Source organism: Salmo trutta, chromosome 4 (assembly GCF_901001165.1).
Source record: "Salmo trutta chromosome 4, fSalTru1.1, whole genome shotgun sequence".
NCBI lineage: Eukaryota > Metazoa > Chordata > Actinopteri > Salmoniformes > Salmonidae > Salmo > Salmo trutta.
The window spans coordinates 28,951,166-28,964,643 of NC_042960.1; the positions used below are offsets into that span (position 1 = coordinate 28,951,166).

The following is a 13,478-nucleotide window of genomic DNA, read 5'->3' on the forward strand; positions in this document are numbered from 1 at the left end:
ATTGCTAGCTAAATGTAATTAATTGATTGTTTTCAGCTAGTTTTGTGCTCCATAAACTCAGCTATTAACCCTTCAGTGCTAAAGGAAGACAAACACAGTAAATGTGTTGTATTGTTTTATAGTCAAATAAAAAGGTTATTTTATTTACACAAATAACACACTGGACGGCTGGCTGGTTTTTCTTGCCAATTATTGCCACCCTTGATAAAGCCTGTATAAATAAATAATACATATACTGACCTGAGTGTACAAAACATTAGGAACATCGGCTCTTTCCATGACAGACTGACCAGGTGAAAGTTAAGATCCCTTACTGATGTCACTTGTTAAATCCACTTCAATCAGTGTATATGAAGGAGACAGGTTATAGAAGGATTTTTAAGCCTCTAGACAATTGAGACATGGATTGTGTGTGTGCGCGCCATTCAGAGGGCAAGACAAAAGATTTGTGTGCTTGCTCTATTTCCTCTACGGCATAAGTACCTTATGGTTGAAGACTCTTCTTTGAGTCATAAAAGTGCATTGAAATCGCATACTTTGAAGAGGTGTGTGTCCACCTGGAGACACCAGTTAGTCCTCTTACTCAAACCCTTATGTTTTTGTCTTATGTTGCACCTACCCCACATTTTCCAGGAATAGTCTTATGTTACTTAATGTATCCAGAGTATTTTCAGATTTCATTATCAACAAATGCAGTGAAAAGTACAGTAAATGTAAAATGCACATAAAATCAACAGTGTAGTGTTTGGATTCAGTCTTGTGTCAGGTGAACTGTTGTGTACTCACCATTGGTCTAATAATTTCCCCATTATCTCCAAACTGTTCCTTTTCAATTGCTACCATGCTTATGCACTTAATATTTATTCTGTAAGAAAGATTTAAATGTATCCCTATAGGCCATTTCCCTCGAGTATAAATGGTTGAAATGAAATGAACTTTATTTATTTTACCTTTATTTAACTAGGCAAGTAGGTTAAGAACAAATTCTTATTTTCAATGATGGCCTAGGAACAGTGGGTTAACTGCCTTGTTCAGGGGCAGAAAGACAGATTTTTACCTTCTCAGCTCAGGGATTTGAACTTGCAACCTTTCGGTTACTAGCCCAACGCTCTAACCACTAGGCTACCCTGCCGCCCCAGTGCAGTTCTGTGTTTCATATATACTTACACACTATGAGGTTGGGATAATACTGTGAAATTATGATAATGCCCTTTTGGTGTAAGAGCTGTTTGAAAAGACCGCCTGAAATTGCTGCCTGTTTTGGTGGGATGTAGTTTTGGCATTCCATGGTGACATCACCATGCGGTAAATTAGTTAATAGATCAATAAGAAAAACCTCTGCCAATTTCCCTCCCCACTCAGACATCCCCCAGACAGTCCGAGCTAAATTCTAGCTTGAGAGCCCTTTGCAATAGTTAGATTTGTTTATTTTTTACTATTTTAATTGAAAACAATCATAGTAAGGTACTTAATTGTTATACAGTAATGATTTGATAGGGAGATTAAAATGGCTGTATCGGACATTTAAAAAAGTTGAACGTAATATTTACATTTTTAAAGGGTGCCATTAATTTTGACACGTATCTTTTTGATAATTGTTTTTATTATTTGTTAAACAAAATCTATTTATGAGCAATTGTACACGTATAAAATGTAATTTTCAAAACAAGTTGAGCATACAATATAGCTCAGTATTTGTATTATTTATTTTATACCCTTTTCTTTGCTCATCTTTATTGAGGGTGGCAAGGAATGGTCACATCAAACAATGTCCGTTTTTAACACTTTATTTTAAATATTGCACCACAGAAAAATGTGTTCTGATGAACACCAGGCACAATGAAGAGACAACACAACAAATTGTTAATTTATATAAAAGAAAACAATTAAATAAACATAAATTACTGAATGTTTGTACAAAGGCAAAGTAAAAGACGTAAAACGGTCAGTCTCGTGAATGAGGTCACCTATAAAAAGGACTGTCACAGCATGCAGCTGCTGGACTATAAGAATAAGACTCACACTGTGCAATACCAACCAACCACCTCTACTTCGGAAATGTAATGCGTGGAAAACATCCTATGGAAACAAAGCAACGCTCATCCTGTATAAGTTAAGACTAAAGTTAAGTAGGTGTGCTTACATTCTGGTACATGCTTATAGTGAACACATTTGAGATATATGCAAATATATTCCAATTAAAGCTCAAAACAAATTGCCATTAACTAGAAAAAGATTGTTTTCCAGAAAAGCATTTGGGTAGCTTAAGATGTAATGGTAGCATTCAATAAAACAGCAACATCATCACTGCTAGAGCTTGGGATAGAGCACTTGAAGCGACTAGCTGTTAAACACACAGTAGTAGTGTTGATACACTCATCTCTACACACCTTAGCGTAGCGAGCTACACAGGAGATAGCTGTAGTCAGTCTGTGCGGTGTAGTGAACCCAATTTGACCTGGTTGATCTGGAGGCTGATTCCAGCCTAGCTGTAGAAGAACTGCTCTTCTGGGCGGAAGCCGGAAGCCGTGGCGGGGCGCTGTCCAGAGGTCACCGTCGACTGTCTGAACGTATCGATATGCATACTGAAGGGTTAGAAACGCACACGTCAGCCCCACAGGAGTCGACGTCCCGTGAGATGGTTCTAAATACCACCACTAGGTGGCATTCTGAGACAGTGAAACATACAAGGACACAAACAAAACAAGGTAAAAGGCGTCGTAGAATAAATGGAACGTTAAGTAAAAGCTCTTTAACTTAATGCAATATTAAATCTGCTCTAATACAGGGTTCTGACATAACAATGAAGCTCTGTGACAGGGAACCTGTAGCTGCAGGGATAAACAGTGGAGGCAGCCAGTGAGCCAACTACATAAAAACAGCTAAAATGTCAAAACACAGCTCCGTTAGAGACCAACAGCCAGACCTGTCTAACCTGTATGCCCTCACTCCACCCCAGCCTATTTGGAGGATGATACAGGGGCTGTAGCTACAACCATACAAATCAGTTACCATGGGGATGTGAATACAGAGGAAGAAAGGCTGGACGATTTCACGGTTGGTCGTCTCTCTGCTATGACCAGCTGGTCGGACCGTTCAGCAGTGCAGTGGGGTCAGCACGACCGTCTTGTTACCTCGGACTGGGCGAGTTAACCAAACAGTGATGGATAAACTGCACCTCGACAAACGACAGCATGTCCCCTTCTCTTGGACTCCACCCTCAATCCTTCTCTCTCTTGGTCTATACACTGTCAGTTGCTGGCTGGCCGGGCCGACATCCTATGGCTCATTAAAATACGACCTGTTTGCGTTGCCCCTGTGAGCGCCCATAATGATGTGTTGTTTTTAGCCCAAATCACTTCCAGTGATCAGTTACACACTCTGTACCCCCTCTTCCTCGTGCCCCCTCCCAACCCCTACCTCACTGGACAGGAATATGTCTTTTTCATCTCCGCCCGGCTGTCAGGGGGGGATTTGAGAGGCAGGCTAAAGGAGGCTAAGAGAAACACTGGAGAAACACCAGAGCTCTGAGTAAGACAACCTGCTTGGATAGCTTGCTGCCTCACAGCCTGCCTTGATAGCACTTTCTGACTGCCTGCCTCACAGCCTACCTGGAAATCCTGCCTTCCTCACTGACCATCTGTCTGACTACATCCTGGGCCTGGGAGAAAGAGAGACAGAGACACAGCGGGACCTCAGGTCAGCGCCTGCAGTCTGGTTCTGGTGGTGATGAGGAAAGGATTAACACAGTGGTATTCAAACGTCGGGGTCGCGACGGAACTGCAGTGGGGTTTGAGTAAATGTATTTATTTTTATTTTGATGAGATGAAAATGCAATGAATTGAAGGTTGATGTAAAAATCCAAATTTACAGATTTTATGGTTGTGTCATTAGATTTGGGGTGTAGTGGGGTTTTTCTTTGGGGGGAAAAATGGGTTCCCAAAAAAGTTTGAATACCACTGGTTTAAAATGAGCACATTACGATAAAGAGGGTCAGTTGATCAACAATTCACTCACACACTTCCTCATACAGTAAGTAATATGAGACATGTAAATCAGCTCGTCTCTCACCTCATTCCAGGCATGCGTGTGTTGTGACATTTTAAGAGAGGGAGGGTTATGTTAGCAGACAAAGGGCCCTCGTTTTTTCCACCCTGGTACTACAGGCCCCAGTGAACCCAGGGTGAGGTATGGGGACACATTCTACAGAGATCATAGTGCACAGGAAGAGAAGCAGGCCTTTTTCCTTTTTTTGCTCCCGACCCTCTGCTCCCTCATATGTCTGTCCCCTCCCACCTCGCCCGAGATGCTTTGATCTCTCCCCTGGCTGTCACTCCTCAAGTTACAGCTACCCACTACACAAGTGCTAAATAACCAGCTCCCCCTTCCCCCCCTCTTTCTCCGTCTCACCTGATTGCAACGCCGTTCTGTTTTCCTTTAGTTTTACATTCCTTAACACTCTTGACTGTCAATCACTGACAGTCCTTTCAAAGCGCTCATTGATTTTCCTGTCTGCGTGTTGTGGGGGGGGTCAGAAACCCTCTAATCTCACGCTGTTGTGCACCTCTAGTGAAACCCAGACACTTCTCTTTCCACACGGGGACACGAACGGCGCCCTCGCTCAGCCTCTGTCGCCTGGCCCACTGTGGCTGCTGGGACTTATTTTTACTTTCTTTAAAATAAAGGACCCGCTCCTTCCCAACGACCCGGGACTAGAGACATTTTATATAGTTCATATAAAATAGCTCATTATGATATTTATACAAATAACAGTGATTGTACTAAACCCATTTAAAAGACCCCATTCACACCATGTTTCACACACAGTTTTAAATAAGCGCTGGAGCTGGCTTTGATTATTGTGTTAACCTGGACCACTCCAGAGTACACTGGCCAAATTAAAACACTCTTATAGATGCCAATTCCCCCAGCTTGCTCAGTATATTTAAAAGGTATCAGTTACAAAGAAATTTGGAAAAAAAAGCCTCCTACTCGCTTGCTCTCGCTCTGTTCCCTTCCCTCGCTCTTTGCTATCTGTTTCTCCTTCCCTCCCTCCCCTCTCCTTCATCCATTTGAAAGCTGAAATAACTGTTGCATGGATTCAGCGCATTGTCCTGCTATCTGCTCTACACAGCAAGCCTCTCAACAGCAGTCAACACAAACATACTCCGACAGGAAAAAACCTTTAATCGCACGCAAGATGTTTGATAATAAAAAAGACAAATTACTTTAAATAAACTCCCCATTTCCTCACCTATTCATCATTTTAACAGCATATCAAATTACTTAAACTTGACATATTAGGCCTGTTTAAGACAGCAAAAATCAAAGGATAATATTTGTTTTATGATAAATATAAATAATTATTTCATTGCAGGCTGTATCTGAGCCTCAACAGTGTAGAGCAGAGAGTGTGTTTATTCTCAAAGCTCCAGTATTGCTGTTGATGGCCTTCTGGGATAGTGGAGGACTGTTGACACAGCCCCTGCCCCTGGTTCAATAACAAAGATCAGCGAATACTGGAGAAGAATAACACCGTTCACCAAGCAGCAGAGACTGAGGCTGAGACTGGGATGGTTTTCTACGGGGTCATTGTCCTGCATCAGGACAGCCTGTCAGTCCCATGTGGCTCGGTAGGTAGAGCATGGGTTGTGGGTTCGATTCCCACTGGGGGACCAGCACGAAAAAGTATGAAAATGTATGCACTCACTACTGTAGGTTGCTCTGGATAACAGTGTCTGCTAAATTACTCAAATGTAAATGTTAATGCAGGAGAAAGACAACCAGCCCTGCTGTGGTTCTCCAGCCGATGGTGGGGTGGAGGGGGGAGAGGTGCAGCTCACCACCAAGAGGAGCCTCTAGGGGATGGGGATAGAGGTGCAGTCCAACCCCTGACCTACTCTGAGCTCACCTGCCTGGGAAGCCTCCAGCCTGGCCCATGTCTCCATTCTGGTAGTCTATGAAGAACTCTGGGCTGATGGTACTGTCTGCTGGGATGATCCCATCTGTGGAGAGAGACATACAACTCTTAAGTTAGAGACAAGTTTTCTATTGAGTGTCTCATCTCGCCCTCTCTCACTTCATCCATACATACCTCCCTCGCTCTCCGTACCTGCGCTGTGGAAGAGGTTGTCTCTCCAGTATCTCTCTCTCGCTCTTTACCCCTCTCCCACCCTCCTCCTCTTTCTCTCTGTACCTGCGCTGTAGAAGAGGTCAGGTCTTTGCCCCCCTTCCTCCTTCTCTACCTCCCTCCCTCTGTAGGGGAGCGTGGGGTAAGTTGAGCCAAAGGGGTAAGTTGAGCCACCCTTGTTTCCAGGAAACCATACAGAAAATAAATAATTTGACCAAATATTTAGGAAGAGGTCATCATTTCATGGAGTCTGTGAAGGAAAAAGTGGTAAGCAAGTTAGGTCCAAAAAACATATTTTTACCAAGTCAAATGAATTTGTGTTAGAGGTTTCATGATGCTTGTATCTAAAACCAAGTTGATCATATTTTTTTTTGTATACATCAGTTGGGGTCTCTATAAGCTTCAATATAAGGTCATAAACCTGTGTGGGTTAATATAGTCAAAATGTTTGCCTTGCGTAAGTTAAGCCAATGGCCATTGGGTAAGTTGATCCAATGGTTGAGCCAATGGCAAGTTGAGCAAATTGAAGTGTTTTCTTCTCAGGCGTAATGCAAGGCATTATCACTGGGATATGAGGTAACAGGACCTGGCCTATGTACGATAAGTGTTTAGAAAAAGTGTTTGTCAGGTGTTAAGCCTATGTTAAAAGATGCTTAAAATTATTAAATGACAAAAAGCGATTGTGAATGTATTGACTTTTGTTTGGGAACTAAAGATAGACATGGTTAAAACAAGGTAGTGGTAATATTTCATTCAGTACAGAAATTTGTAGGTGGCTTAACTTTCTGTTTAAGTTGTTCCAAGAGACCACTTTTTTTGGACAAGCTATGTTTTCAAAACTGTAATGTTGACATGACTTCTGATTATTTCCAGGGACACACAGCATCCTGAAATGTATGTAGATATCTTCGTTAGAAAAAAATACTATATTTCCCTTGACTAAGTGATGCTGAATGTAAAAAAATGGCTCAACCCCACTCTCCCCTACCTGCCTACCTCCCTCCGTACCTGCACTGTAGAAGAGGTTGAGTCTCTACTGAATGTTTCTGCTTCCCTCTCTCCTTCTCTACCTCCCTCCGTACCTGCACTATAGAAGAGGTCACGTCTCTCTAGAATGTCTCCGTTGTGCATGAAAGGTTCCCCATCGTCTCCGTACATGAATGGTTCTCCGTCGTCTCCCATGGCTCTGTTGTCCACCATCTCTAACCACTGGGAGTTGTGCCAGCGGAACTTCTCACTCTGGATCTTCCTCCCCCACTCTTCATCATACTCCTACAGCAGGGAGAGAGAGAGAGAGCGACAGAGCGCGCGAGAGAGAGCGACAGAGCGCGAGAGAGGAGTATGGGTTACTGGAGGTTCACACACACAGATAAAAACAGACCGAATCATACACATGAATACAAGCACACAGGCAGGCATGCACACACACTGAAAGCACTATAATGGAAATCCACCATCTTCAATTGATTGAATCCCAGCCTTAGTAGCAAACAGATACACTTCTGTGTAAACGGAGAGAGAATCCACCGAACTGGAAGTGTAATTGGCTGTAGAAGAGTGGCTGGCAGGGAGTCAGCTAAGGCTGGGGGAACCAGCCGGACCACTGACCGCCATATTGGTCCATCTCAGCAGGGAGGGCCAGATCCTCCACAGACTACTAGAGCATCCCACAATGCACTGCTCTGTGTGCCTGCACCCTACTGATGCTGTTACTAATAAAAACCTGGCGTGGTGAGATGGATGGGACTGCGATGGGGCTGTGTGTGTGTAGAGCTTGGCCGAGGAAGGCTGAGGAGGAACACAGATTCTGTTTTCCTTTCTCTGCGTGGGCCATTTGGGAGAAAGACCCTCTTTGAGCCGCTGTGCTCCACTCGGCCAAGCCCTGCAAATTAATCATCCAGACGCAAAGCAGAGCCCCCTGGGCACTGACAGCCACCCAAGGCCCAGGCCTCAAACGGGACCATTGTCACATCGCAGGGCCGCTCTCCGTCCCCAAAGTGGCAGTGACACTTTTTGTCAAGCTGCAGATTTATCACGTCTAAAATGGCTTAATGACTACACGGCTGACTTCCCCTGGACCATTAGTCTGTAGTAAGGGTTTTATATGAAGCTTAATCCATCATAACGAGAGAGCTGAGCTAATGACGTCTCAGAGGCAAGGAGCCAGCCGATATAAAACAGTACTCATGGCATTTCCAATGTTCCTCCTCAGAGAAAACCCGAATCTAAGAAATATCCTCATGAATTACCCTTCTGTCTGACTTAGTAGAACCATCTAAACGTAGGTTTTTCTTTCTCTGTGGGATGTGTGTGGACACAATGATCAAAGGGGAAATATTCAAGAACGTACAATAAAGGTAGCCTGCAGCTCTGCTAAGGTAGCCTGCAGCTCTGAAGACGAATGATTGTGTGTGTGTGTGTGTGTGTGTGTGTAGGGTCTGCTTTTTCACTCACGTACCGCGTCCTGCTACGACACTCTCCAGAGCCTGTCCTGGTCTTTCATGTGGTTCACATCTTAATAGTTCTCACTGATAATTTCAATGAAACACTTCCTCTCCCCCCCACTACCAGCTCCACAACCCGGCTGTAATCTATAGCTAATTACACTGATCTCAGGCCTGTGACAGATCACACCATGACTGGGACATAACCACACAGGAATTGAATGTACCAGTCCTTTCAATCTAAATGTTACAATTAGAGAGATATGTAATACATCTTTGTAAGTACATTGTTGATTATGCCATTATCTGGAGTTTTTCCTGGCTAAAACAGTTTTTCCGGGCCTGCATTAAACAGGGATGGATCAGGACAACATAGAAAATCTGGAAAACCAGAATTCTGGCCAGTTTCAGTTAGAAATGAATGGGAAGAAAATGTCAGAATAACCATACTTATGTTCTAAATAGTAGGCTTCTTGAGTATGCGAAAATATGTTTTATATTGTGTGAAATTTCTAAAATGTAGCATGCTTTAAATGCCAGGATTACAGTTGAAGTTGGAAGTTTACATACTCTTCCAAAATGGACAATGACCCCAAGCATACTTCCAAAGTTGTGGCAAAATGGCTTAAGGACAACCAAGTCAAGGTATTGGAGCGGCCATCACAAAGCCCTGACCTCAATCCTATAGAAAATTTGTGGGCAGAGCTGAAAAAGTGTGTGAGAGCAAGGAGGGCCTACAAACCTGACTCAGTTACACCAGCTCTGTCAGGAGGAATGGGCCAAAATTCACCCAACGTATTGTGGGAAGCTTGTGGAAGGCAACCCGAAACGTTTGACCCAAGTTAAACATTTTAAAGGCAATTCTACCAAATACTAACTGAGTGTATGTAAACTTCTGACCCATTGGGAATATTATGAAATAAATAAAAGCTGAAATAAATAATTCTCTCTAGTATATTTCTGACATTTCACATTCTTAAAATAAAGTGGTGATCCTAACTGACCTAAGACAGGGAATTTTTACTAGGATTAAATGTCAGGAATTGTGAAAAACTGAGTTTAAATATATTTTGTTAAGGTGTATGTAAACTTCCGACTTCAACTGTACATACTCATTTCGGCTTTTCATCTAGTAAAATTCACTGCACACTATTAAGGCAGAGAATTGTCTTTTTACACGTGTGTTTGACAACAGCTGATAATCAGAATCGGGGAAGTGTTCTACAAAAATTAACAAAATGGCGGGGAACAAGCACAATTGCTTACTGCATACGTTTTTACTACACAGATACTTACAGCGATGATGTCCAGTGTGTTGTCACAGACTTTGCGTATCTCTGCGTTCTTGTCATGCATCAGGTCAATGAGGTAGGCGGGAGCCTCTGGAGAGAGTGAGTCAAGGAGAGGACAACAGAGAAAGGGAGGGATGCATTCTACACTTTTTTGGGGGATCATTTTGCTGTTCCTTTTACTCAAACAGATCATTCAATAGTGTCTCTTTAATCAAGATCACAGTTACGGTATGGTATTTGAGGGAGAAAGAAACGAGAGAGAGGAAATACTGCTTTTGCACTTTAATTTATAGGAAGCAGACATGAGACAGTTGCCCTGTGGCCAAACGAACAACTCTTACATTTCCTGTGATGAGAGAGAGATACGGTAAAGCAGAATAACTCGCCCAAGGCAGACCACTTGGTAGAGATCCCTCTGTAATATTCTCCATAAAATTAAAACATTTATCAAATACAGTATTACTGCAAGCTATTTGTAATTTTATGCCTGTCACCTCAGATCCCGACTGTTCAGTGTGGAGCACTGAGGTCATGGATGGGGTAACTGAGCTTGCCGTGGAAACACACATTGAAAGAAGCAGATGGGAAATAGGGTGATACTATTGGTTACCATGGTAACATAAGCTATGTTACCCTGTCGTAAATAAATAAGGACTACATTGAAAGCCATTTAGGAAGATATTTGAGGGTTATTTGGGCTGTAATACTGAGGTCTACATCGAGGTAAATGTAGATATATTGTGGCATATTGAGGTAAACCGGAGTATACTGCAGTAAACGAGGCCATATTGAGGTAAACTGAGATAATTGAGGTAAACAGGGATATTTTGAGGTAAATTGAGATGTACAGTATATTGGGATAAACTGGGATAAATTGATGTAAAATTACAGTAGATATATTGATGTATCCTGAGGTATATACAGTTGAAGTCGGAAGTTTACATACACCTTAGCCAAATACTTTTACCCTCAGTTTTTCACAATTCCTGACATTTAATCCTAGTAAAAATTCCCTATCTTAGGTCAGTTAGGATCCTCACTTTATTTTAAGAGTGTGAAATGTCAGAATAATAGTAGAGAGAATTATTTATTTCAGCTTTTATTTTGTTCATCACATTCCCAGTGGGTCAGAAGTTTACATACACTCAATTAGTATTTGGTAGCATTGCCTTTAAATTGTTTAACTTGGGTCAAACGTTTTGGTTAGCCTTCCACAAGCTTCCCACAATACGTTGGGTGAATTTTGGCCCATTCCTCCTGACAGAGCTGGTGTAACTGAGTCAGGTTTGTAGGCATCCTTGCTCGCACACACTTTTTTAGTTCTGCCCACACATTTTCTATGGGATTGAGGTCAGGGCCTTGTGATGGCCACTCCAATACCTTGACTTTGTTGTCCTTAAGCCATTTTGCCACAACTTTGGAAGTATGCTTGGGGTCATTGTACATTTGGAAGACCCATTTGCGACCAAGCTTTAACTTCCTGACTGATGTTTTGAGATGTTGCTTCAATATATCCACATCATTTTCCTTTCCTCATGATGCCATCTATTTTGTGAAGTGCACCAGTCCCTCCTGCAGCAAAGCACCCCCACAACATGATGCTGCCACCCCTGTGCTTCACGGTTGGGATGGTGCTCTTTGGCTTGCAAGCCTCCCCATTTTTCCTCCAAACATAACGATGGTCATTATGGCCAAACAGTTCTATATTTGTTTCATCAGACCAGAGGACATTTCTCCAAAAAGTACAATCTTTGTCCCCATGTGCAGTTGCAAACTGTAGCCTGGCTTTTTTTAATGGTGGTTTTGGAGCAGTGGTTTCTTCCTTGCTGAGCGACCTTTCAGGTTATGTCAATATAGGACTCGTTTTACTGTAGATATAGATACTTTTGTACCTGTTTCCTCCGGCATCTTCATAAGGTCCTTTGTTGTTGTTCTGGGATTGATTTGCACTTTTCGCACCAAAGTACGTTTATCTCTAGGAGACAGAACGTGTCTCCTTCCTGAGCGGTATGACGCCTGCGTGGTCCCATGGTGTTTATACTTGCGTACTATTGTTTGTACAGATGAACATGGTACCTTCAGGCGTTTGGAAATTGCTCCCAAGGATGAACCAGACTTGTGGAGATCTGCAATTATTTTTCTGATGTCTTGGCTGATTTCTTTTGATTTTACCATGATGTCAAACAAAGGCACTGAGTTTGAAGGTAGGCCGAAATACATCCACAGGTACACCTCCAATTGAATTATGTCAATTATCCTATCAGAAGCTTCTAAAGCCATGACATCATTTTCTGGAGTTTTCCAAGCTGTTTAAAGACAGTCAACTTAGTGTATGTAAACTTCTGACCCACTGGAATTGTGATACAATGAATTATAAGTGAAATAATTTGTCTGTAAACAATTGTTGGAAAAATAACTTGTGTCATGGACAAAGTTGATGTCCTAACCGACTTGCCAAAACTATAGTTTGTTAACAAGAAATTTGTGGAGTGGTTGAAAAACGAGTTTTAAAGACTCCAACCTAAGTGTATGTAAACTTCCGACTTCAACTGTATTGAGGTTTATTGTTGTAAGAGGGAGGATACGTGTGTCCTTGATGATGACATCCCTGGTGGCTTGGTGGAACACCATCTTGTAGAACACATAGACGATCTGACACACAAACTCATCATCCTCCTGTTGGGCTACAGGCAGAGAGAGGTGAAACAGACGATCTGACGCACAAACTCATTGTCCTCCTGTTGGGCTTACATACACAGAAATACTGTATGTACATACAATCCCTCAACCAGCAAGCTAATACAAGTCGATGTACTGTATGTTGTATCATACATTTCACTCCATTTCATCATTACTCCTCATATTGTAGCTCACAAAGCATGTCAGTTTGATCATAACTTAAAGGCATTTTAGTAGGATAACCCTCCTTCTAGCATGTGCAGGCCTGGGCCTTATCTACTACCTACCATTGAGCAGCTCGATGAGGGCAGATATGATGCCAGACTTGGCCATCATGGCAGCACAGGAGCCATCCATGGACACCGTCCCTATCATGATTACCACCTCTAGGATCAGGTCATCCTCTGCCGAGCCTGGTGGGTTGGGGGGCAGAGGTCAGGGGTCACAGAGATTAAAGCTGAGAAGGGAAAAGTCACTGTGTGTGTGTGAGATTGCTGACATCATTCAATGATGTCGGATCAGTCAGTGAAACTGATAGAGTGATGAAGGTTATGGGTTAGGGGTTGGAGAAAGCCATGGGATAGAATTTGTTCAAATTGAAAACTTGTGGAATGTCCGTACAGTATTTGCTTGTCTCAAGTTCTTCAGGCTGAATGTACCTGCAGGTTGCAGCACCAGTCGTCCTTCCCCCCTTTTCTCGCTCTCCCTCCCTCACTACCTGGTTTGAGGCGGTCTTTGAGACCTACCTGGTTTGAGGTCTTTTTTTAACCTTCATTTAACTAGGAAAGTCAGTTAAGAACAAATTCTTATTTTCAATGACGGCCTAGGAACAGTGGGTTAACTGCCTTATTCAGGGGCAGAATGACAGATTTTTACTCGGGGATTCAATCTTGCAACCTTTCAGTTACTAGTCCAACGCTCTAACCACTAGGC

General features: G+C 42.6%; 1 protein-coding gene across 6 annotated transcripts in view; it reads right to left on the minus strand.

Annotated features, from left to right (window-relative positions):
- Window positions 1-1,771: 1,771 nt before the first annotated feature.
- The window catches only part of LOC115192196 (kinesin-associated protein 3), a 41,803-nt gene continuing 30,096 nt past the window's right edge, over window positions 1,772-13,478 (minus strand). Inside the window, exons 15-21 of one of the 6 annotated variants that reach the window (XM_029750420.1) lie at window positions 12,833-12,958; window positions 12,452-12,550; window positions 9,871-9,956; window positions 7,213-7,402; window positions 5,912-6,005; window positions 3,612-3,661; window positions 2,447-2,669 (exon numbers count right to left, since the gene is read on the minus strand). In XM_029750420.1, the coding sequence (XP_029606280.1) occupies window positions 3,649-3,661; window positions 5,912-6,005; window positions 7,213-7,402; window positions 9,871-9,956; window positions 12,452-12,550; window positions 12,833-12,958 (608 nt within the window). In that variant the 3' untranslated portion in view covers window positions 2,447-2,669; window positions 3,612-3,648. Of the gene's footprint in view, window positions 2,670-3,232; window positions 3,662-5,911; window positions 6,006-7,212; window positions 7,403-9,870; window positions 9,957-12,451; window positions 12,551-12,832; window positions 12,959-13,478 lie in introns of those variants that run through there. The other 5 variants (XM_029750421.1, XM_029750416.1, XM_029750415.1 and 2 more) reach the window with 5 other exon arrangements.